The 25818-nt window shown below is 43.7% G+C and overlaps 1 protein-coding gene across 1 annotated transcript in view; it reads right to left on the bottom strand.

The window, feature by feature from the left end:
* ARHGAP15 (Rho GTPase activating protein 15) overlaps positions 1 to 25818 on the bottom strand; it is an 884620-nt gene that overhangs the window by 107614 nt on the left and 751188 nt on the right. The window contains 1 exon segment of the mRNA XM_060257451.1: positions 21132 to 21266. Within this exon segment, the coding sequence (XP_060113434.1) occupies positions 21132 to 21266 (135 nt within the window).

Here is a 25818-nt window from a genome sequence, read left to right as displayed (position 1 = left end):
CCAAGTTAATTCTGTAGTTTCTGCATCACTGTTTGAGAACAGGGCTTAACCCTTTTATCCGTGGATCACCTTGACGGTTAGCCCTGTTGTCCATATTTCAAGCGGCAGCTGCCTATGGTGTGTGGCTTCAAATCTGGGGACTTCATTCCGTCTCTGTGAGTGGGTATGTATATTACAGCTGCATGACTGACGCTATAAACAGCTGCATTTTAAAAATATTTGGAGAAATATTGCATTGAATCGGCTACATATTTCTAATGCAAATATCAGACCCAGGGGAATCGCAACTTCAGATTGATATAAAATCCCGAGTGCATATATGTCCATCTTTTAAAGATAACAGTTAACTCGAGAATGAACTTGAGCCGCGGACAAGTTTGTTCCACGCAATCCAAAGCAGGTGCTTTACAATGAGAGTGGCAGCATCAGCAAGAAACGTAGTGTTGCTTATTCCTTCCATTTCCTCACTTTCCCTTACCATTCTTTCCCCTCTTTTCAGCTGTCACTCAGTACAGCAGGTGCAATATGGCTGCCAAAGATGCTTTCCCATGGCCAAGATCACCAGGTTTCCCGGCACTTGGGTTCCATAAAAGACTATCCTGCTCTTTGTTTAAGCGCACACTCTTTTGTGCTCATTTCAAGTCTTCCCTGCTGTCTGCCAATAATGTAGTGTCATCTGCATATCTCAAATTGTTAAAGCTCCTTCTGCCAATTTTTACTCCACCTTCTTAGAAATCTAATCCAGATGCTGAGCACAAGAGAGTGTAGGCTGCATGTGTACATATGAGAAGTGTTTGGTCCAAATATGTGTACATATTAGAAAAGTTTGGTCCAAACACATTCCAGCCCACTCAGCTGCTTATTTGCATAGCACATCCCCAACCATGTCTAAGCAGTCAAATTTCATTTCCTCAATGAGAGCATGTATAAATGTAATTTACAGCCAATCCATGATTATTTCAAGGGACAGCAAATGGCAGAAGAGTTTTAGGCTTAATGACAATTGTGATTCTAGCAAGTTCAGTAGCAAAAACAGAATTATAGCTTTAAAAATAAATTCTAGATTACAACAAAAGCAACATTTGCATTGCATCCTGTTTCATGCAAAATCTAAAAAAACCACTATTTCCAATATGAAGCACTAAGAAAAACTTGGTACAAATGCTAGAAATAACAGTTATCATCCAAATGGCAGAATGATATGCGCACATGCAGTATGCATATTCTTTGTGTCACTGTGGAAGCTGAGAAACCAAAACCTGGCTCTCTAAAGAAGGCATATCATGTGATCAGCTCTGCAATCTTATGCAGTTACACCAGTTTAAACCCACTGATTTCAAAGGGTTTAGACAGCAGTAACTCTGCATAGGATTATATTATTAGAATCAGAAGCCTGAACTGCTGTCTCATGCTTATTACAGTTTGTACCACTTCATTCTTGAGTCTGACTGTTAATGGAAGTCAACTAACTATATATTTCTCTCAGCCGGAACAATTCGTCTTTATTAAAAATATTTACCATATTTCCCCTTTGTGGCTTAAAGTGGCTTAAAATCCCAAAATTAAAGCTGCACAAAGTACAATAAAGTTTATTTCACCCCCTCCCCAAGAAAATGCAGCTTGTTTATATGTAAAGTGTCATCAAGACATTTCCAATTTATGGTGATCCTATGAATCAGTGACTTCCAAAATGTGCTATCATTAACAATCTTCCTCAAGTCTTTCAAAATGAGGTCTTTGGGTTCCTTGATTGAGTCAATCCATCTCACATTGGGTCTTCTTCTTACTGCTGCCTTCAACTTTTCCTAGCATTATTGTTTTTCCAATGACTCTTGTCTTCCCATAACGTGACCAAAGTACAATAGCCTCAGTTTAGTAATTTTAGCTTCTAGGGAGAATTCAGGCTTGATTTGAACCCACTTTTTGGCAGCCCATGGTATCCATAAAGATCTCCTCCAGCACATTTTGAAGGAATCAATTTTCCTCCTGTCAGCTTACTTAATTGTCCAGCTTTCATACATATACATAGTGATGGGAAATACTATGACATGGATTAACTTGATTTTGGTCACCACCACACATCCTTACACTTTAGGATCTTTTCTACTTCCTTCATGGCTGCCTTTCCCAGTCTCAGTCTCCTGATTTCCTGGGTATAATCTCCCTTTTGAAGAAGAGTTGATTTTATACCTTGTCCTTCACTACCTGAAGGCATCTCAGAGTAGCTTACAATTACTTTCCCTTCCTCTCCCCACAACAGACACCCTGTGAGGTAGATGGGGCTGAGAGACCTCTGAGAGAGCTGTGACTGACTCAAGGTCGCTCAGCTGGCTGCATGTGGAAGAGAACCCAGTTCTCCAGATTTGAGTTCACTGCTCTTAACCGCTAGGAGCCTTAAAGCTGGGTAGTCATTACTTTTGTCTTCTTGATGTTTGGTTGTAATCCTGCTTTGGCATTTGGCATTTTGTGCTTTATCCTTCATCAGTAGTCATTTCAAGTCGTCTTTGATTTCTGCTAAGAATGTGGAATGATCTACATATCTCAAATTGTTAATGTTTCTTCCACCAATTTTCACTCCACCTTCATGTAAATCAGATTCAGTTTTCCTTATGATATGTTCTGCATACAGAGAGAAGAGATAGGGAGATGAGATAAATCCTTGTCTGACACTTTTGCCAATTGGATGCAATTCTGTTTCTTCATATTCTGTCCTAACAGGCTTGAAATAGCTCTATTGATACCATCTACTCTTGGTGATAATTGTTAGTTGGTGGATCTGGACATCTGGTGCCTTAGTTCAGAGTCTACATTGCCATCCACCTGCTACTGGACTGCTTATGATATACTATAGCATCCATGTGCCTCATGGAGAGCCAGTTTGGTGTAGTGGTTAAGTGTGCGGACTCTTATCTGGGAGAACTGGGTTTGATTCCCCACTCCTCCACTTGCACCTGCTAGCATGGCCTTGGGTCAGCCATAGCTCTGGCAGAGGTTGTCCTTGAAAGGGCAGCTGCTGTGAGAGCCCTCTCCAGCCCCACCCACCTCACAGGGTGACTGTTGTGGGGGAGGAAGGTAAAGGAGATTATGAGCCACTCTGAGACTCTTCGGAGTGGAGGGCGGGATATAAATCCAATATCTTCATCTACCTCACAGGGTGTCTGTTGTGGGGGAGGAAGGGAAAGGAGATTGTGAGCCGCTCTGAGACTCTTCGGAGTGGAGGGCGGGATATAAATCCAATATCTTCATCTACCTCACAGGGTGTTTGTTGTGGGGGAGGAAGGTAAAGGAGATTGTGAGCCTCTCTGAGACTCTTCGGAGTGGAGGGCGGGATATAAATCCAATATCTTCATCTACCTCACAGGGTGTCTGTTGTGGGGGAGGAAGGTAAAGGAGATTGTGAGCTGCTATGAGACTCTTCGGAGTGGAGGGCGGGATATAAATCCAATATCTTCATCTACCTCACAGGGTGTCTGTTGTGGGGGAGGAAGGTAAAGGAGATTGTGAGCCACTCTGAGACTCTTCGGAGTGGAGGGCGGGATATAAATCCAATATCTTCAATATCTTCTTCACAGTTCCTCTGACTATTATTTGAACAGTGGCTGCAAGTTAGTTTAGTAGTTTGTAAACTGTATTCTTGGAAATCCCTGGAAACTTATCAGGAATTGCAGTGTGCTCAGGTCAGTAAAAACATCTTTGATAAAAAACTCCCTCTTCTAATATTATATATTTGATGTGTTCTGAAGGATTTACAATACATATACAATAGCGGGGACAAATGGGCCAAGCCAGCACCTCTGTAAATTGAGTGTGAGCCTAGAACACCTCTCAGAATTCTCTGCAATGTACAGACAGTCTTTTGCTGGAACTGCAAGGGTTCTTTAGGCAACACCCTGGTGCAGAAAAGGTTCTTGTTGTGTAAGTCAGGAGGGCAGGCTGCTTTTGAGTTGAGGCAGTTTGAACCTCTTCACCCTTTGTTGTTCTGGAGAGTTACTGAAGTGGATGGGGTTTCCTGTTCTTCTTGCTGTTCTTTGTGTTTTGAGACAAACTAATTATACTTAAGCTCTGCTGGACTTCGTTTTACCCCTACCAGACACACAGCAGTCTGGCAGAGACAGAAAACCAAGGACCACTGATCTAGTATTACTGCTCCTGACTTATGAATGCATTTCAATCATAAAACACCGTTGTTTCATCCCTATAATACTGCTTTTAACTGCATGAGACTGCAATGGTGCTTTTCTACCCATAATATTGGCCATTTTCCCACAGAGCTTACCGCGGAGCGACGTCCCTCTTCACCGCGCAGCGTCTGCGCGGATTTCCCATCAACTGCTCCGCAGAACCAGGAAGTGCCGGACCTTTTGCGTCGCAGATGTAAACCGCTAAAAACCAGTTTACGTTAGCGACGCAAAAGCCACGGCTCTTCCTGGTTATGTGGAGCAGTTGGTGGGAAATCCGCGCAGACGATGCGCAGTGAAGAGGGACGTCGCTCCGCGGTAAGCTCTGTGGGAAAACGGCCATTGTTTATAACTGCAAGTTGCAAAAAAAAACTTGGCGGAACAGCTGTTATCATTCTCAAGAGCACTATCATATAGATTTTTAATGGCATGTTTCTGAGTTCTCCTTTTCTGAAATCTTAAAGCCTCTATTGCTTTTTAAAAACAACAGGAATCAGAAATCTTCCAAGCTTATACACGGTTTAAGCAAACTTTTGCTAGTACGGGACAAATCCTGCAATTCACAAGTTAACTGCTTATACTCTGACTGAAGAATTAAATTCTAAATTCTATGGGTGAGATGCAATCTAACAACAAAACACACTTGAAGATTTGTAGTACTGGAATATACAGAATTTTTTTTTAAAAAGAGAATAGAATGAGAAAGAAAAATCAGTTGAAGAGACACTGCTAGCAGGTTGTAGAAGAAAACAAAGCCAAATAACCCTTGACTGGATCATTCTGGGATCATTCTGACTGTAAATGGGAAGCCCACAAAAATAGGGAATAATATTTTAATTTAGAAATGTCTTTGGAAGAGAAAGATGTGGAAAAATTTCCATTGTCATTCCTTGCCACATAAGTGAAATAGCAGGCTGCTTGATCCTGGATAAATTCCATTTCCCAAATAGCTGTTTTGGCAACAGTAAAATGCTATTTACATTTCCACGTGATTTTGATGTTCTCTGCCGTTGCTCCTCATGGAATGAACTTATCGCAGCAATGGATCCACAAAAGGGGAGCATAGCTCCAGCCTCTGATAACCTGGGCAGTTCTGCTGCTTATTGCATTGGCCAGCTCCACAAGCTTCTGACCTTCTGAAAACTATAGTCAGGCTCAGATGGCATTAGTCACGGTTCTTTTTATTATGCATATTTCAAATTTAAATCTGAAACAAGATGGTTGTGGATCAAGACCACAGTTATTCACTCTAATGAAGTTAAGGCTGTCTTGAAAAATAAGAGCAGATGACGTGAAAAAAAATCCAGGCAAATGGAAAAAGAACTCAAAACAAGAACAGTTCTTTAAAAAGAGTTTTATGTAGCGAAAATGCTACAAATACAATAGGAAGCATGACTGAAATGTGCTGATTGTTGTACAGCTATGGCCTACTTGTGACCGCTTAAAACTATGGGTCGAGAGACTGAATATTCCTCTGTATAAAGATAAAACAAGACATCAGCGAGAGAAATTTCAGCTAGGTTCCACAGATTCCAGGGTGCAATATTACCTGATTTTGTTTCCAGGGTAGTTCCAGGCATCAGTAACCTACAATTTTTCTGATTAGGCTTTCTAGATTTTTTATATATATAATTTTTATTTTTACAAACAAAAATAATAAAAAAAATTCAATACATTACTACAGTTATACATAGACACCTTATATAAACACAGAGGCATCAACATAAAGAAGATGAGAAGAAGAGATTGGATTTATATCCCACCCCTCATTACCCGAATGAGTATCTTCTTTATCACCCCCTTCCCACAACAGAAACCCTGTGAGGTAGTAGGGCTGAACTCCAAAAACTGCTCTTGAGCAGAATAGCTCTTAGCAGGGCTTTTTTTTTTTGTAGCAGGAACTCCTTTGCATATTAGGCCACACACCCCTGATGTAGCCAATCCTCCAAGAGTTTACAGGGCTCTTAGCACAGACCTTTATGTAAGCTCCAGGATGACTGGCTACGTCAGGGGCGTGTACCCTAATATGCAAAGGCGTTCCTGCTACGAAAAAAGCCCTGGCTCTGAGATAGTTATGACTGGCCCAAGGTCACTCCGGCAATTGCATGTGGAGGAATAGGGAATCAAACCCCACTCCTCTCAGATAGAGTCCATGCACTTAACCACTACACCAAACTGTCTCTCTGCACTTTTTAATTTTAAACATGGATTTATAGTCATCTACTTTTTCTATTATATCTATTTCCTACCTAAACAATGTACTATTCTATTTATTACAACTGTGAAACAGAACTTGCTTTGTTGCATAAGATCCCCCCCCCCCTCCGCTCACCCGGTTCTTTGTAATTGCTCAGATCATCACACTTTCCAGTTTCCAGCTCTTTTTCTTACAGGAAGTGGCCCATTCTTACAGTTTGCAGCTCTATGGGGAGAGTAGGGGAGGGCAATGGCGGCCATGGCAGCTCTCACCAGCAGGTCGGGGAAGAGGCTGGGTCATAGCAAGTGTGGGAAGCTTGGTCTTGCTCTGGCCTGATGCTGGGCCTTTCCCACAGGTCAGAGAGGGCTGGTGGGTGGGGGCAGCTGTGCTACCCTGGCTTGCCCTCTTTGCCACATGGGTGATTGGTCCAGCATCACTATGGCTCTGATAAAGGGTCCAGCCCCCCCCCCCCTCATCAGGCCAACACTGGGAAAGCAGGCGACAGTGGAGGACGCACAGCCAGGCCGGCTTCTGGAGAGCCTGGAGCTTGGTGCATGTGGCAGATCCTACACATCAATGGACTGTGGAGAACATGGTGGGGACAGCCTGACCAGAAGGTAGGCGACCCAACCCAACCTTCCTCTTTCCTCAGGAGCCCAGCAGTGACGCAGAGAGCTATGTGTTGCCCTGAGCCATGGTTAATCAACACATGGGGAGCTTGGGAGCCACAGCATGAGGGAGGCAGTCTGAGCAGGCACAGTACTCAACCGAACCTCCCCCTTTCCATGGAAGGGTGGTGATGCAGCAGTCATGAGGGCTGTGACTTGTCTCAAGTTATGGGTGATTGGTTGGGGAGGGGATTTGGGATCCAAAGGCATTTGAATTGTCCCTCAGGACCCTCTGGGGCTTCCATAAAGCACCATCACCCCATTTTGGCCGAGTCCGTGGGGTAGGCTCCAGATAATATCTCCTTTGGCCCCAGGGAATCACTGTGGGTGGGTGAGGGGACTGCAAGGGCTTCGTGAAGCACATTGTGCCCCAGGAACTAGTGGCCTCAGGCAGCCTCATGGTGCAGGGATCTCTTTGCTGCAGCAACACAAGAGACGTAGCTGGTAACTTGGGACACAGGTCCATTGGGAGGGCCTTTTCCATTGGCCCTCAGGAATGAATGGGCCCAGCAGCCCAGGACCATGGGTCCAAATGCTCTTAGGACTGGCAAACACATAGGTTCAAAGTTGCCACAGGAGTGGCGATGTGGGAGCATCACACTGAGGCTGCAGGGAGGGCCCTCCAGCGCTAATTTGCTGGGGAGGGAACTCCTCCAATATGCATTGCTTCCTGATCAAATGATACCCCTCATGGGTTAGGAACCATACATTGGTTAGGTACCTTGATGTGTACACAGATACACAGGAACAGATAGACAGCTATATAGGTAGAGGGATGTATACATAATAAGGGTTTGTAGAATCTTTCGGGATCAAGTGCCTTGTTCTACTGGAGAAAGTTTTCCTTCCAGACGTTTCGTTCTCAGCTGCGGAGAACATCCTCAGTGGCGTTGCAGCCAGAGCAGGTGCTCAGACCTTCTTGGCTGCTGTGCATTGAGTGGGGCCAGGGCTGCTGGAGAGCTGCTATTTGTAGGCTGGAGGGGGTGTGATGAAAGGGCAATTGTTTTGTGGATGTGCCCATTGTTTGGTGGGGCTTCCTGGAAGGGTAGTGATAAGGAAACTGGCTGTTGAATGTGACCATTGTTCTGTGTTAATTGCTGGGAAGGTTGGAAGGGGGTTGAAGATAAGGAAGATGGTTGTTGACTGTGCTGATTGCTCTGTGAAATTTGCTGGTTGTTCTGAGACTTTCTGCAATTTATAGTCTGTAGGGTGTTTTGCAGAGCTGGGTACCAAGATTGGTGGATGAAAATGCCTTCTTCCTTTCTGTTAAAATTGTGCTGGTGTTTGTAAATCTCAATAGCTTCTCTGTTCAGGCATGAAAACCTGAATTCTTTGATGTATACATAGTTCAATAGATCGGAAGATAGATAGATGGGTAGACAGAAAATTTAGTAGATAAAGAGGTAGATAGGACACTCCTACTGCTTAGCTGTATTAAGGCAGAGGTTCCCAGAGTCAGGCAATGACATTTTGCCTAAAAAACACCAGTGGGCTTGCCACACTTCAGCTGGGGCTGGATAGAACTCCCATTTGCTGGGCTCAGTGGTACAGCATCTGCTTCACATAGAGAAGGTCCCACATAGAGATGGTTCAATCCCCACCATCTCCAGTTAACAGGTCTAGCCAGGGGTTTTTTTTTTAAACCCAGCAGGAACTCATTTACATATTAGGCCACACCCCCTGACATTGTCATTGTTTCACACAGGGCTTTTTTGTAGAAAAAGCCCAGCAGGAACTACTTTGCATATTAGGCCACACCGCCTGACACCAAGCTAGCCGGAACGGTGTTCCTGTGTGTTCCTACTCAAAAAAAGCCCTGGGTCTAGCTGTAGGTGGCATGAACTACTTCAGCCTAAGACCTTGCACAACTGTTGCCAGTTTAAGTAGAGGATGCTGTCCTTGAGAGACCATAGGCTGGATTCGGTATAAAGAAGCTTCACGTGTTCAAGAGTATGATTCAGTGTAAGACAGCTTCATGTGCTGCCAGCATGCATGATGATCCCATTGGCACCAGGGGCCCACACTCACTAACCATCTCTGAGCCCAGTGCAGCATGCTGCAAAAACTCAACCTCCTCTGCATCTGTGCCTTTCCATACCTCATGGAAAAAGGCTTCTGCTCCTCCTGCTGCTTCCAATGTCCAGCTAGTGGTGCAGAATGCAATGGTTTCTGCTCCCTCTGCTGCTTCTCCCATGCAGCAAACAGTCGTCTCATCCCGTGGCATGCGGGTGGCCACGAAAGCCAGAAATGTTGATGCCCTGGAAGGCATCTCTGAGGTGTTGTCCTCACACAACATGTGGTTCACAAGGATGACAACGTGCAGGTGAAGCATGCTAGGAAGTTCAGCGTCATGGATGGTGAGTCAAGGTATGAATGACAGAGAAGGAGCACTGCAGAATATGCTGGCAGATGATGGTGAGAACAGTCCTCCACATTGGACTCTGGGTTCTCCAGCATCTCTGGGAGGTCTTTTATCAGAGGCTGTAGGTGAACTACCAGAGGAAAGAGGAGGCCCAGGAGGAAGAAGATGGTTTCATGCTTGTGAGGAGAGACTGACAGCAAGTGTCCATCCAGTGAATCCTCTTTAAAAGGGGATGCCAAGAGGTCCGAGTCTGATTATTGGAAAAAGGTGGCACATGTGCCCGGCAATCCAGCACAGCTGGGAATCATCACAAGGCTCTGAGGGCCATCTGGGGCCATCAGGATGCTTCTGACAAGTCCTGTATTGACTCCGCATTTGGGGACAATGAGGACACTTCAGATATCCACCTTTCAGATGAGATCAGGGAATGGATACTGGACCATTTCTACATTGACATGTTTACTTTGCTCAAGCCTGAGGGCAGAACTGGACTGGAAAACTAAAAAGAGGGACAGAAGAAAGGGAAGTAGGAGAGACACTATTGAATGCACATTCACTAATTGAATGGTGGGGTACCAATTTTACATGAAGGTTGTAATCTGCCTACCCAAACAGGGGTTGGCAACTGAATAACCACCTTGGTAAGGTTCTCAAGGCTAAGGTGACGGATAGGGTTGTGGCTGCAATGGAATATGATGAGGTCTTTCACAAATGTGCATCACACAATGTAAGGGCCAAGAGGGATTTGCTGCATGATAAAATGTGGCTGGTAGTGATTGGGCCAAATGTAAAAGGTAACCTGGATTCCCCCAGAGGAGGCAAGTGGCCTTCTCATCATGAGCTGCCCCACAGATTTTGTTGGGAGTTCAATTGGGGTGCTGTTGCAGGGCCCGATGAAAATACAATCATAACTGTGGGCTATGCTTGGGATACCACCCCAATGTGACTTGCTGCCATTCCTCCAATTCTCAGCAGTTCTTTTGAGGAAATAGGCCCTCCTCCAATGTAGACTTCCAAATCCCCCACTGAGGGTGGGGAACCTACAGTTTGTGACCCCCTCCCCCACAAATCAAAATCCGGGGGGCAGGGGACAAAATGGTGACCATTTTGTGATGCTCTAGGATTACTGTCTATGGTACCATAGAGATAAAGGCTAGAGCAGCAAAGGCAGAGTCCTCCAGGGAGCCATGTGCAGTGCTGAGTTGGTTTCCCCTAGGGCAGGGGTGGCCAACGGTAGCTCTCCAGATGTTTTTGCCTACAACTCCCATCAGCCCCAGCCAGATGGGAGTTGTAGCCAAAAAACATCTGGAGAGCTACCGCTGGCCACCCCTGCCCTAGGGTGTGCTGGTGCATAACATTGACTTTCCCCATTGTCACTGCCCCCAACCAGTGCACAGGTCTCTGACTGTGAGAGAGAGGGTGGCTAATATTTAATGTAACAGCCGCATTGGGGAGGGGATGTGTGTGTCTTTTTGCTTGTGTGAGAGAGAAGCTGCCTGAAAATGCAGGGGAGGGGAGAGAAAAGAACGTGTGTGTCTGTTTGCCTGTGTGTATGAGAGAGAGGCTGACCGAGAATGCCAGGGGGGGTGGGATGTGTGTGCCTGTTTGCCTGTGTGTGTAAGAGAGGCTGGCACACACAGCCTCTGTGTGTAAGAGAATTGGTGGGGGGGTTGGAATGAAAAAAATTGTTTGTATGTGCTTATATTCTGGGACTGTCAGGGCTATTGCTGATTCCTGGAGCTATCCAGGAAGAGAAACAGAGGAGGGAAAAGTGGAGCTGGAAGTGATCGGCAAGCAGCAGTAAGTTCTCCCTTGTTTGCCTAGCAGCTGAGCCTAAGGACTGGGGCTTGAGACAGGTTGTCTGGCTGGGCTATTCTTCAGGAGAAGAAGAGGATTCCCGTGACAATAAGCAAAGCCAAAGCTGAGTGTGAGTGGACATAACTTGTTCTTGAGGAATCTTGCTGCGCTCAGCAAAGGCTTAAGTCCATGCCCCCTGCAAATTTACAACAAAACCATGTGCTTCCCCCAATTCCTTTGCAGATTTGGGTTGGAAAATAATAACAAGGGCATAGGGAGGACTGCTTAATAGCGCTAGGTTCAGTCCTTGGCATCTTCAGTTTTTATTACTGTCAATCAAAATGCAGTTAGTATTATTTAGTGCACAGTTCTTACAGGTAAAACAGAGTTCTTCCAATTGTGTCCAGTTCCTTTGCTAGACCCTAGAAGAAACCCAAGTGGTCCATCAATTACACTGTTTTGCACAACATTCTGTGGATGCTGCTTCCATCATGAAGAGCTGCCAGCCTCCAGGGGGGTCCTGGAGATCTCCTGGAATTACAGTTGATCAGTTCCTCTGGAGAAAATAGTGGATTTAGAGGATGGGCTCTAGCATTATACCTCACTCCGATCCCTCAGGAATTTATCCAGAAATTTTCCTATTGAAAATTGGCAACCTGACCCCCATGTCTCGCCAGATGCTACTGATGTTTGCTTTGAGAGCCAGTTTGGTGTAATGGTTAAGTGTGCGGACTCTTATCTGGGAGAAGCGGGTTTGATTCCCTACTCCTCCACTTGCACCTGCTAGCATGGCCTTGGGTCAGCCATAGCTCTGGCAGAGGTTGTCCTTGAACGGGCAGCTGCTGTGAGAGTCCTCTCCAGCCCCACCCACCTCACAGGGTGTCTGTTGTGGGGGAGGAAGGTAAAGGAGATTGTGAGCCGCTCTGAGACTCTTCGGAGTGGAGGGCGGGATATAAATCCAATATCTTCATCTACCTCACAGGGTGTCTGTTGTGGGGGGGGGGGGAGGGAAAGGAGATTGTGAGCCACTCTGAGACTCTTTGGAGTGGAGGGCAGGATATAAATCCAATATCTTCTTTTTTCTTCTGTCCATTAGCAAAGGGTGGGTAGATTCAGTTAATCTTTCAAGTGTGGGTTTTGACAACAGCCCTAGAAGGTAGGCTATCCTCATCTTTCAGATGGGGTGGTGTTATAAAAGACAATGAACCTTAAAATGTAATTAGGTGCCCTGTGGCACCATAAATGTTTATAGACATTTTTTGTAAGAGCTGTACAATAACAAAAAAAGAAACAGAACCAAGGAGCCATGAAGTGTTGGAAGTAAGGGATGGAAAGTTGTTATAATGTTATAATATAAAATCAAATGTTGTAATAGAAATGTTACATTGTATCTTATATTCTAATAGCAATGTCTAATAACAGTGGGTGGGAGTGTATGTGTGCACGATGGTGGTGGGGGAGAAGCATGGGGAAATAAAAAGGCTGCAGTGCATGAGAAAGGGCAAATCATTGCTGGCATGTGGTATATCCTGGCACAGGGGTGGCCAAACATATTTAATGTAAGGGATGCATAGAATAGACATCAGATGTTTGAGAGTAGCAAGACATAAATGTAAGAGGTTTGAGAGCCGAAGGCAGGGAAGGAAGGAAGGAAGGAAGGAAGGAAGGAAGGAAGGAAGGAAGGAAGGAAGGAAGGAAGGAAGGAAGGAAGGAAGGAAGGAAGGAAGGAAGGAAGGAAGGATGGGAAATAGATGGGGAGAGATAGATGTAAAGAAAGCAACTTTAAATGCATTCTCCAAGCCACTGGCTGGCTTGGCTTGAGAAGTGATTTAAAGAGACCAATGCCTTCTCCAAGCTGGTCAGTGGGATGGTGGGAGCTTCAAGAGCCACACAATATGTATGAAAGAGCCACGTGTGGTTCCCAAGCTGCAGTTTCGCCACCCCTGTCCTGGCAGATAGAGAACAGATTTTTCAGGAACCGTAGCGCAATGGTTAGAGGACATGCTGCGATTGGCGGTGGATGAAAGGCTGGTCTACCGACGAATGATGCAACAACAACAATTCGAGGACATTTGGGCACCATTTTTGGCGGCTGTCAATAATTTACAGGGTCCGGGATGTGATCTTGAACATAGTTCCCTCTAGGCTGTGGGGGCCAAGGTGGTCCAGAGAGCTATATCAAGTATTAGGCATACAATAGGCAGTGATAGATAAGTATGGGCAACAAGGGTGATGGGTCACAGGGTGTTGGATGAGTGGATAATTATGAACGATGCAATTTTTGTTTGTTTAATTGTTAAATACTTATTATTACTATGGATCTGTTATATATACTAATCTCAATAAATGATGAATATTGAAAAGAAGTGTTAACAACAAGGAAGCTATTGGCATGAGGTGGGGATTAACAATCTCAGGTATTTATTTTGGGAAAATGTTAACAAATATAATAAAGTGATAGGTTCATAGTTATTAGTCTCAGGTACATGTTGCCAAACCACAAGACGTAAGAAAATTTGTGTCTGTATTCAGATAGAAGGTGCATGGCTGTGACTTATCTGTCTGGGTCAACTTTTGGAGGTGCTTTCTGAGGTAGTAGCTGGCATGATGCATTAGTGATGCCAGCCTCCTGGTGGGACCTGGGATCTCCTGGAATTACAGCTCATCTCCAGAATACAAAAGTCAGTATGGATGCTTTGGAGGGTGAAGTCAGTATGGATTGAGAAAATGGATGCTTTGGAGGGTGAAGACTATGATGTTGTATCCCACTGAGGTCCCTATCCTCCACCGTCAAATCTGGAGTTGGCAACTCTACATCCCCATCCATGACTTCAGAGAAAGTTGCAGGTTTGGGGGACTACCCTGAAAGTGACATCACAGGAAGGGGTGGGTTTTTGGTGCAGTGTGCTAGAAGTGGCATCAGTTGACGGATGACCTGAAAGTGACATCATAGGATGTGACATCACAAAAGTGATATCACATCCTTGCTCCTGGCTCCATCCCCAAAGTCCCTAGATATTTTCTGAGTCAGACTTGGAACCCTACTCCAATGGCACCTCATGGAACATAAGAACATAAGAGAAGCCATGTTGCATCAGGCCAACGGCCCATCCAGTCCAACACTCTGTGTCACACAGTGGCCAATATATGTGTGTGTGTATACACACACACACACACACACACACACACACATATATATACACACACACTGTGGCTAATAGCCATTGATAGACCTCTGTGCCATATTTTTATCCAATCCCCTCTTAAAGCTGGCTATATGGAAGGCTGGGAGGAGTCCAGTGGTGTCTCAGCTTCTGCCACCCCAACTCAGAAGTGAGCTGACCTTAGCCACCACTCCAGTCAAACTGCATGCCCTTCTGTCATTTCTAGACTCCTTATTCTTGCCAGCCTGCAGCTGCTTACCTCAGGGAGGGCTTCACCTTCAGTTTCCTAATTTGTTTCAGTGGTGAGCAGATTGTGACTGATGCAACTGACCTCAAATCCACCTGGGAGAATCCTGGAGTAATGACTGCCTAATACAAAAGGAGCATACTGCTGGGAGCATTGCCAGTCCTTTTGCAGCCCCTCCATTGCTCAGCTTGAAGGTCTTCCTGAAGAAAACACCAGGTGAATTCAGACTTATTCATCACTTGCCTTATTCATCACTTGCCTGGTCATCACACCAAAACCTGACCTTCTTATTCCAGAACTCCTTCCCCCATATAACTGCTGTCCCAAGAATAGGAAACAATTCTAGGAAGGTGAGGTCTCATTCTATTCCCAGCCCAGTTCACTGTGCAGGCCACCAACTGGCGCACCAACACCCATTGTAATACTTCCATCTTCATGCCCTTGGTTATTCATATATGGTGATGTGGTGCAGAGTCATCTGCTGTAGAGCATTCCAAGCTCACACAGAGTGCCCTGCCTGTCATGACTACCTGTTATCGGAAAGGCTTTTGAGTCTCTTATTTTTAATGGGGAAATTAACTAAGAGACTTGGTAGAGCGAATGAGGAGCAAAGGATCTTTACTTCAATTATACGGAGTTTGGGTTTTCAGCAAGAATACTCCAGGCAAGTATATTTTATAGTGTTTACTCAAAATATGTAATAAAATAGATTCGCACACACAAATACACAATACAGGCAATCAAGAAGCTAGGAATGATAGAGGTTATCGATAGAGACTTTAGGGATTGTTGAGAAGGGTAATAGTCACCTGATCCAGAAGAGGAGACGTCCTTTTCAGCAGGAAAGTTGGAGAGAGGGACAAGCATGACCAGCATAGCAAGCCCAATAGACTCAATTACAGGAGTAACGGGGGGGGGGGGGCACAAACTTCAAATGGCGCCCTACAGAATGCACACTGAAATGGATTTCTAGCCCATCTTATATAGAGTCCTGAAGGGTGGGGAACCCTTTAGTTACTAAGGAGTCCTTAATGGCTCTTTTGAATAGGTTTTCAGTTAGAAAAATAGATTGTGATCTCAAGGTATTCACTAGAATGATGGGCTAGGATGGTTTGGTACTGGTTTGGGTTGACACTCAGGAAGAAACCTCCTAAGATAGACAAAGACTTTGAGAGACAGGGTGGGTCCAATGAGGGAGAAAAAATAGAAGTGGCTGGGTGGAGAGGATGTGTAGAAGGGACAGGCTATTAAAAATAGAAGTGGCTGGGTGGAGAGGATGTGTAGAAGGGACAGGCTATTAATCAGTATTGGAAGATTAAGGTGTGAGCAATACTTACCAGCAGTCCCCATTGTTATTATGTATCCTGTTTGGGCGGAGGCGGAGGAACTGGGTGGGGTTGCACTGAGAGGAGGCCTTCAGGGGATGACCAGAACAAACTCTCTGCTGGGGCCTTGTCTCACCTCCAGGAGGAGAGGTTCTGCAGCCTGGCACTGGAGACCAACCATTACTCAGACCCATTTCCCAAGGGCCTCTGGGGACTTGAGAATCCACCATAATGAAAGGCATTTTTCACTCACTGGCCCCATCTACCTTATGCTCATATGTAGCAGCTGTCTCATCTTTTTTTGCCTTCTCCACTGCTGTTGGGGGTCTGAAGCCTGTCCTGTCCAGCCAGAGATGGTTCTTGGCTACATCTCCCACTTGCTTGGACAAGGCCTAGCACCAAGAACCATGTGGCATGCGGCCACCATTTCTTTCTTTAGCAAGACTCACACCCACAGAAGTCTGGTCCCATATTCATCTACAAGGACAACTCCTTCCTTACAAAGTACAATTTTGCTGGATGCCTGCAGACTGACGTGGCAGTGTTGGGCCTTCCACTCAGAGATTCTGAGTCCCATTCATTCTGAATCAGGACAGCAACCATTGTTGCTAAACTGGGCTTGTGGCCTTCGAGCAACTTGGCCATTGGGAGATGGCAATGTGAGGTGTATCTGATGTACATTTGTCCAGAACTGGCTGCTGATATTTGACACTCACTCATTCAGTTTCAGGGGGACAGCCGAAGTCCGTTTGGATCTGTGGGCACAGCACTGTGCACTGGGCAAGCTTTTACACCATCTCATCAAGCTGCATCAGGGACTTCAAGATAGGGTGCAAGCTACTTGGATTGGCAAGTGAGGTGTGAGATGGGATGCCCTCCTACCCACAGTATGAAGCTGTTTGGATCATTACCATCATCCAAGTGCGCTAGAGATTTAATCTGGTGAAAATGACTTGGGGACTTGCATTGGTATTGACTTAGTGAACCAGTCTGAGGTGGACCTGCTAATTTTGAAAAAAGGAGCTCCAGGATGCAACCATCTTTTGGTCTAACTGGCTTGAGTGACACTCTTGGCACGGGGTCCTCCACCCAGCAAGGGTCAACATGGTGAGGAGAAAGTTGACCAACTGGCTGGGTGAGTGTGTGGAGGCCATGGGGGGGCCATAGGATCTGCCACTCAGACATTTCACACCAACTGCTGGCCCTGTTTAGGCTTGAGAGACTCCATCTGTCTCAATGGGGGATGGATATATGGCTACTCAGTATTAGGAATGGCCCAGTTCAGTAGAACAGATATCTGAACATCCCATAGTGATTATAATGGTGTTCCTTGTATCAGTAACGAAGTCAGTTGCACTGCTCTTCAAACATTACAAAATACATTCCCACCCCCCCTTTCAACACAGAGATTAGACACTAGGTCAGGAAAAGTAACAGACTTGAATTTAAATAACTACAGTGTAAAGAGGTCCTGAAATTAATAGGAAACGTTAATGTAAAAGATACCGTTCACTATCAGTGCTGAATGATATGATCAAGGGTAACTGCCTCATAGAACCATGTGTTCTTCCCATGTTTCATGATTAATACATTACTTGATGTTTATGTTTCATAAATTACTCCCGGTAGCTGCCTCTGCCTGGCTGTCTTCTGTGTCATTTCTGTAACCGTTGAATGAAAATGGTCTCTTGAATGGGCTGACAGCAGCGCTTGCCGTGCCACCATTGCTCTACCCTGTAAGACCGTGTATGTGAAATCAGTATGTTTATCAGCTTACCCACTTAATCCATTACTTTCAAATGTTACTGAAATGGTGTCCAAAGAAGCCATAGTACAACCAGGGCTGCATCAGTGCTAAAATGCAGTGGAAATACTGAAACATTTCCAATAAAATACCCTATTGCTGAAAGTATTCAGCTTTTCACTGTCATTGTTTTCCAGATCTACTGCTGATTTGCTCCGTTTTTCTTAATCCTTGGAACTAAGTATTTACTTACTTCATTTATACCCCACCTTTCTCCCTGATAGGGATCCGAGTCACTTAAATTACTCTCCTGCCTTCATTTTATCCTCATAACAATCCTGAGAGGTAGGGTGTCAGAGATCCTAATCTGACACTCTAATCACTACACCACACCTGTCCATCCCATATCCAGAATGTGTTAATTTAAAAAAGAAAATATTTTAATTAAGAGCAAAAAATGCAACAGATCAGGAGAACAATGGCATGGTAGAAGCTTGAAGAATTTGAATATTTTTGTCATGAGTGGTGTCTGGGGGCTATCTCACTGCAACTGATATGTACCCAATCATATTTGGCTAATGTTCATGATGGCAAACAGTGCATATTTCAGGAAGTTCTACTCTTACTTTCAGTGGGCAAAGTCCCCTTTAATGCAGTGGCATTTTTCAGCACTGTCGAAAGCATTCATGAAAAGTGTCCACTGTTCATAATTTCAGCAAGTGTTAAGTTCTTGGGTTACAACTCACACTGTTAAGTATGACAGAAATTGGGCTGTGTCAAATCTGCTTAATTATTTATACACAACGATGACTAGAAGATAATGAGTTTTGTAACTATTAGGAATGAACTGAAATCAATAAAAGATATCAATAGGATCAGAGTTGGGTCATTATCTTCTTATCTTTTCTGGGTATCACAACAAGGGACACTTCACATATCTATATGTCAAGTTTAAACCAATGTACAAGTTATTACTGTTCCATTCTGATAAATGAAATATCTAAGTAGAGCAACTAAACATCACCTTAGGGTTGCCGGGTCCCCCCTGGCCAGCAGTAGGGGAAGGGGGGGGGTACGGCTGCCAGATCCAGATCCAAAAACTCCTGGAGATTTGGGGGTGGTGCCAGAGAATGACAGGGACATTACTAGGTACAATGCCAAGGAGTCCATTCTCCAAAGCATCCATTTTCTCCAGGGGGATTGATTCCTATAGTTTGGAGATGACCTGGGAATCCCCAGGTCCCACCTAGAAATTGGCATCCCTACATCACCTTAATGTTGTACAAAGTAACCAGCAGGCTACTTTTTTTTTTTTTTTTTAAGAATAACACATTTTAAAAAAAAAACCTGGACAACTAATTTCCCTTCTATGTAACAATCTTCTAAACCCCATAAGTGACTGCTCATTAGCCTGTCAATGTTTATAATGGCTTTCAGAACTGTAGCAAGAATTAAAAATAGTTCACTGAGCAGAAACGGACATTTATTTGTCATACTTAAATATGAACGCTTGAATGAGCCACCCTCTACCCCCTATCGTTCCCAAATCAAAACCACTTGTTTATTGCTTGTTACCTCTACCTTGCCAATGAAGAGTGCATTAAAAATAATCTACTCAGTCATCTGAAAATCCTTCATGTCCCAAGATAGAATTCCCCCATGAAGGAAGAGACAGTAGAATAATGATAGTGTTTTTTAGTTTAATTTTTTTTTCTGAAAGTACAATCCAAGGACTGATTGGAAGTAAGAGACTGTGTAATAAGGGAGAGTGATGGATTTAACCCCCAAAGAGCAATGTTATACAGAGATTGTCTAAACATCAGAAAGAGATTAAAGGCAGAGAGTGCATTAAACATTTGAGTGCTGAGATGCCTACAAAGAACGTGAAGGAAAAGGAATGTCTTGCGGTGCCCCTTGAACCAACTGTATCCCCTTGAAGGACCGAAAAGTCAGCACTCCAAGCAGACATAACAGGTACATGGGGAACCACCTGAAGTATATGTTAGAGCAAGAGAGCTTCAAATGAATATCTCCTCATTTCAGGTGCAGCACAAAAGCTGCAGCCAGAACTCTAAGGAATTGTTTGTGCTGTATTGCTTTTCTGTTAGATAATTACATGAATTTTGAAGTGTGAGATGAATCCCAAAAGGCACTGTTCTTTCTTTGTCCTGTTTGTCTTTATGACAAAAAAGGGAGAAGGTGGGAGTGGGGACTATGGATTGTGCCTCCAAAGGAGACGAATTCCTCAGCATGTTTGCATTGTGTTGCACGCTTAAACCACCATGGGGTATTTCTAAGCAGGCAAGAAGGAAAGGGAAGAATTTTGCAAGATATATTGAACTTTGTTATATGAGATGCTAGCCATGAAGAGCTTTCCTTAAACCTAAAGACTTTTATGAACATAAAATCAAATTAAACAGCACATTAAGGTTTCTATCTTCTCTGACTGATGTGCACGCGCAAACAACTCTCATTAACGGTAATGGCAATAATGCATGCGCATCAATCGGAGAACAGATCCCTAAGTGCTTTATTGTTTTTCCTGGAGATTTTTCTCTATTGGACTTTAATTAAGCTCCTGCTAGGCTTGCAAGTTTTCATTTTTTAAAGTTTTTTTCTATGAAAAAGTAGAAGTAAAATCAGCCTCTTTGCTGGTAAAAGTGTCCCCACCCCCAATTGTCACAACTGAGCAAAAGATCTCTTAGAAGCAAGGCATTTGTCCTGAAAGTTGTACTGCTGTTTGTCATTCCGCAGTGTGTGTGAAAGCTGATCAGAAGAAAACAACCTGGCTTGATCTTCTGCCTTTTATAAATAGTTTGATTCACAAAAATAAGCATAGCAGATCAAGTTTTTCAAAGCCTGAATGTTAACATCTGCTATTGTCTTCAGATCAAGCCAATGTTAAATGCATAGCTGCGGTGCCTGGCTGAAAAGTTGGCATCCCAAGCTGTTATAAACACATATGCATTACATTATTGGGATAGAAAAAAAAATCTGAATTTAGGATTGCAGTAAACCTACGTTTCCTGCACTGTAGTAATATCACACACGCAATTTCAATTTTCATCCCTCCTTTAAAACATAAACACACAGTCCTCTATATTATTTATTTATTTTATAAATTAAACTTTTAGACTGCCCTCCCCTGTATACACAAGGCTTATAAATATTAATCATGCCTAATAGTATTATGTTTGGGGTGCACAAATGATGAGCACGATGTATCTAATTTGGATACAATACAAATGCAGTATTATTTTTTCCGGTGTACTTAGTTCTTCTACAATAGAAAAATTTAACAGACAAAAATGAAAGAAATGGAAATAAGAAAGGAAAGTTAAAAGGCAGGAGCAGGTACATTTGGGGTGTATTCTCTACAATTTGGGGGATTTTTTTTTTTAAAGCACAAAGGCTATTTAATTAACTGGTACTGTATGTGATGTACTTACTTATTGCTTTCACAAACTGCTCAAAGAAGCAGTGTGGGAACAGTGGTTCAGGCAGCTTTCTGAAAAACATCTTGAGTGCTCCAGTGACAACGTAGATGTCCTCCCACTGGCTGTCGTCCAAATTCAGCTTCTCTTCTGGGAAAACACGAGGAGAAATGGAACAACTGGTTTTAATGAAACAATTACAAGACACTAATTATTATGTTAATGTTTGCCTACTATCATCAGCAACCGTTAACAGCCTTCTGCACCTAGAGGTTTGGTGCTGTGCATGGGTTCCCCCCCCCCCTTTTTTCCCCCTTTTTTTTCTGTAGGAAGAGAACATTTTCAATGGAATACCATCTGTAGGAATGCAGCTAACCAAAAAGCAAGAGGCACAAAGAGACAGTAGCATTGACACAGAATGTCAGATACATTTATTCCCATAATGCATCAGTAGAAAAAAATTAGCATCACTGCTCGACATTATTCAAAGCTATTTTGTTTCGAGGCCTAGGGCTAAGAGTTGCCAATGATGACCAGCTCAAGGGATGGGCCTAAAGGCCTCGCTGAGCCAACATGAGACATATGCTAAACATGCCAATACAAAATGAGTTATTGCTTTACATGTGCTAGCCTTCCTGTGTACAAGAAATAATGGGCAACACTTTTCTGGTTTTTTTGCCTGAATGTAACGTCAGTGAGCAATTCAGTACTGTGGGGGATGGGGGGGGGATATTAATTCCTCCTTACTGCTTCAAAAATATTTTATTTGGTTTTCAACTCTGAGAGGAAAATTTGCCCAGCAACAATATTAGACAGACCCCTGTTGGCCTACCTAGGCTATGCAAAGCTGTTAAAAATGATGAACACACTAAAAATGAACACACTAAAGACAAACCATAAGTGTTTGCAAAATTGATCCCCCCCCTCAAGCTTGACTGAGCTAGGAAATTTAAATATAAAAGGAGGAAGAATGCAAAAAAAAAATTCTAATAAAAAGATTGGGTGATTATTACGTTGCTTTTCTTTGAATCATTAGAAACATCTGGCATTATTATTAGTAGGCTATGATAAACTACAGAATCACAGATTTAACAAAACTAAGAAAGTGAAAATGCCTGTCGCTCCAGAATGGGAAAGAAGTCTCACTTTCTGCAGAATCACCTGTTCCAAAAAACCAGATTTAATTCCTAAATGGAAGGTATCACTTCAGAAATATATTAAACACAAAACTCAAAGGGAAAAGTCTCCAATCCAACTGAAGTACTTTTGCCTCATGTTTATTTTGCCTAGTCCATGCTAGTGCTAATCCTTGCAATATGTTTACCTGAAAAAAATGTAATGACAAAGTAAACTACATACTATAATTAACACTCTTCTAATATGTATTTCTTTTTGAAGAGAGCTATCAAAGAGGAAAATAAAGTTAGGTACAAAGTATCCAAGCATTACATGATATAGTGACTGTAATTCCTTTTTTTGTATTACTGCCTTTCTCTTAATTTCTAATAAAAGGTTGCAGTTGTGAGTAAAAAGCATACTTGCACCAGTTTCCCTTTTTTGCCACACACACACGCACACATGGGGGGGGGGAAGCATTCTCACCGTCACAAAAACAATTCACTCTTGAAAATGAATTAGAAGCGACTTTTCTTAAAACGCCACGATCAAATTTGATTGATTGTATTTCAACAGTCTTTTATTTTCCCCCACACACCGCTGAAATAGACAGACAGCGTTTTAGAAGGCCAGTTTTTACACAGATATCTGCTCACAATAGCATCAAAAAGAAAGACCTGGTGGGGTTTGCTGTCACTTTAAAGAACAGGGTGGGTTTCACATTGTTGAAATCTGTCAGATATTTTGAAATGTCCCTCTCACTATGGTGCCACACCCCCTGCGTGCCCTTATAATAAAATTGGTTTTACTCCTGATTAAATCATTTTCTCCCTACCCACTACCATACTTCTCATAATGGACCTGTGTGCACTACAGCTGGTGTTCTTCCCATGGTACCAATTCTTACTTTATCTTTTAAGCACTTTGCTGCTAAGATCTCATGCAGAGTGCTTATGTTTTGTTAAGAGCTTCATTCTTAGAGAAATAGCTTAACACATGTTCTAAAAATGTTGTACAACTTATTGCTTAAAACACATTTTGAAAATGTATAAGTACTGTAGCTCTGCACAAACCTTTAAGTGGAAACCCTTAAAAAAACCCTCTAGGTTGGTAAGGCACCCCCCCCTCCCCCGGTGCATTTTATTTAAACATCAAGAGTCAAATACATTGATTCTAAGGCTTTACTAAGAATTATCTTCCCAGATTTTTGCACCATTTCCAGCTCTTCAAGGAAATGTGTTAGGAACGTATCATCTTGAAAGGAAAGGGTGTCATTTAACCCTCAAGCAATAAAGTGCCTTTAAAAATGTTTGTTATAAGGGAAGCATGCCAAAAAAGAGGGGGGGGGAGGGGAGAACCACAATTAAAAAAAAATCAGTCAATTCAAAGTAACATTCTAATTTTTGTTATTAGACATGGGAGACTTGGTTACAGTGGTTTGTGGCCTAAAAAGAAAGTAAGGCCTTCTCCAAGTATTTAATGCAAGTGGAACTCCACCACCACCACTCCGTCCTGTGCAATAACATGGAATATAAACTAGGTAATGCCATGTATATCTGGATGCAATGTATCCTAGCCATCTAGTTTGGGGACCTCAAATTGGTCTCAATTTGTAACTATAATGTATCTCAAGTTGGTAACACTGAAATTCTATGCAGAGTTACACCGTCCTAAGTCCACTGACATCAATGAGCTTAGAACAGTGTAAGTCTCTTTAGAACTGCACTGTAACTTTTCTGGGTAAACAGCAGTAAGATTGTGATCTGTTGTGTTGCTTCTTGCTAGGTGCTGGGCCTATCAGTCCCTCTTCTGGGCTTGCTTCACCATGGCTGCTAACAGATAGGCAGTTTGGGGTGTATGGGAGGTGTCCCAAATCAGGCCAGCTCAGAAAGAAGTGTCCTAAACCGTCCACATGCTCCCCCACAAGCTGTCTTCATCCCATCAGTGGGGCAACTTTGCACAAACTGATGGCTGTTGCACACCATCCCCTATAGCTTGGTTCAGGCTAGAAGCTGCTTGTGGCAGCTTGGAAGGTTCACACTGTCAAGGCACCTCGCTTGCTTGCTTCTGTGTCCAGACGCTAAAGAGGCAACTGGTGTGTGACTCAGAAATTTTCTACCACTTCTAAAGTAGTAGCTTTTTGAGCTGCTCTGAGGATGATGGAGGATGGGTTGAGTATGAGATGGGGGCAGGTGGCAGTAGGGTTGCCAAGTCCCCTGTGTCCAGGAGCGGGGGACTTTCTCTCTCATGCAATGCAATGACGTCACCCAGAAGTGACATTATCGCACTGGCGATGCTGCACGCGGCTGCTGTAGGCATTTCCAGGAAACCTCTATGGTTTCCCCGGATGCTCTAGCCATTTGGGAGGGAAAAACTCTATGGCACCTATTGTACCATAGAGTTTTCCCTCCCAAATTGCTAGTGTCCAGGAAAGCCATAGAGTTCCCTTGGAATCACCTAAAGCGGCTGCTGTGCACTGTTGCAATGATGTCACACCAGCAACATGTGGGGGAGGTTCCCCCCACCAGCCCAAGGGTTTGGAACCTCCCGGGTGGGGCTTGGCAGATGTGCTCATTTGGACAGGTTTTTCTAGTCAGCTTCTGAAGCACCTCTGGGGCGCCTCAACCTGCCCATCTGTAAGCAGCCCACGTGTTGCTTGTCTCCTTGGCTTCTAAGAGCTATCTAGAAGGAGAAATTTGGATGACCCCACAGTAGCTTTTAAGGAGCTACATGATATCTTCTTGTTCCTCGTTTTCTTGTTCCTGTTTCTCCTGGTGTTGTTTTTGGGGTGTGGACAAAACAAAAGCTACCTGCTGGGTGAATTTTTGCTAGAGATTTTTTATCTTTCCATTTCTTGGTGCCAGCAACAGCAGTCGGCAGTGTCTCTGAGCTAGTTACCAAAGGCTGAACAAAGCTCTGAGTTGCTCCTGAACTCTCGTCTTTCCAAGTGCCTAGTTAGCGTGATGCTGCTTATGTTTTGCCTATTCCCTCTAACTTGCAGGGGGAGAGAGGGGGGGACCTACCCCCTCAAGCCTGCTGCTTTGTGGCAGGGGAAGGAAGAAAGAGACTTAGCCCCTCATTTGGACTCTCCTAGGTTCACCACTAAATTCTATGCATGTCCTTGCATCTTTTCTGGGTCCAGCACAAAGACTTTTGTTAAGCACTTAATTCCCAGGTATGTGGGGGCCTAATTTTCATCAAGATTATGGCACATGGGCTAACAGACTTTCAACTTGCTATTACTTTCCCAACCTGAAAAAGCCCTGGAATCTGCAATCTGAGAGAAGCTAGAAATGACCATCAATAGGTTATATACAGGGTTAAGGATCACATTCGTAAAGGTAGTCCCCTGTGCAATTCCCCCTAATGGTCATATGGAAACCATACAGAGGAAAGGGATAAAGAAGATGGGTGGCAACAATTTGTGCTTTGTCTCTGGCAGCAAAATATCTTGAGCTGTCAGTAGTAATTGAGGAACCAAACCCAGGTCAGAATGGATTATTCTGTGTGATCATCTTGGGGGAAAGCACCCACTAAAATTCAATAATGGAATCATTGATGAAGTATGGTCTTTGTCAAAGAACCA

Source organism: Heteronotia binoei, chromosome 16 (assembly GCF_032191835.1).
Source record: "Heteronotia binoei isolate CCM8104 ecotype False Entrance Well chromosome 16, APGP_CSIRO_Hbin_v1, whole genome shotgun sequence".
Taxonomy (NCBI): Eukaryota; Metazoa; Chordata; class Lepidosauria; order Squamata; family Gekkonidae; genus Heteronotia; species Heteronotia binoei.
Note: the sequence above shows the minus strand (reverse complement) of the source record. Positions and strands in the feature narration are given on the sequence as shown.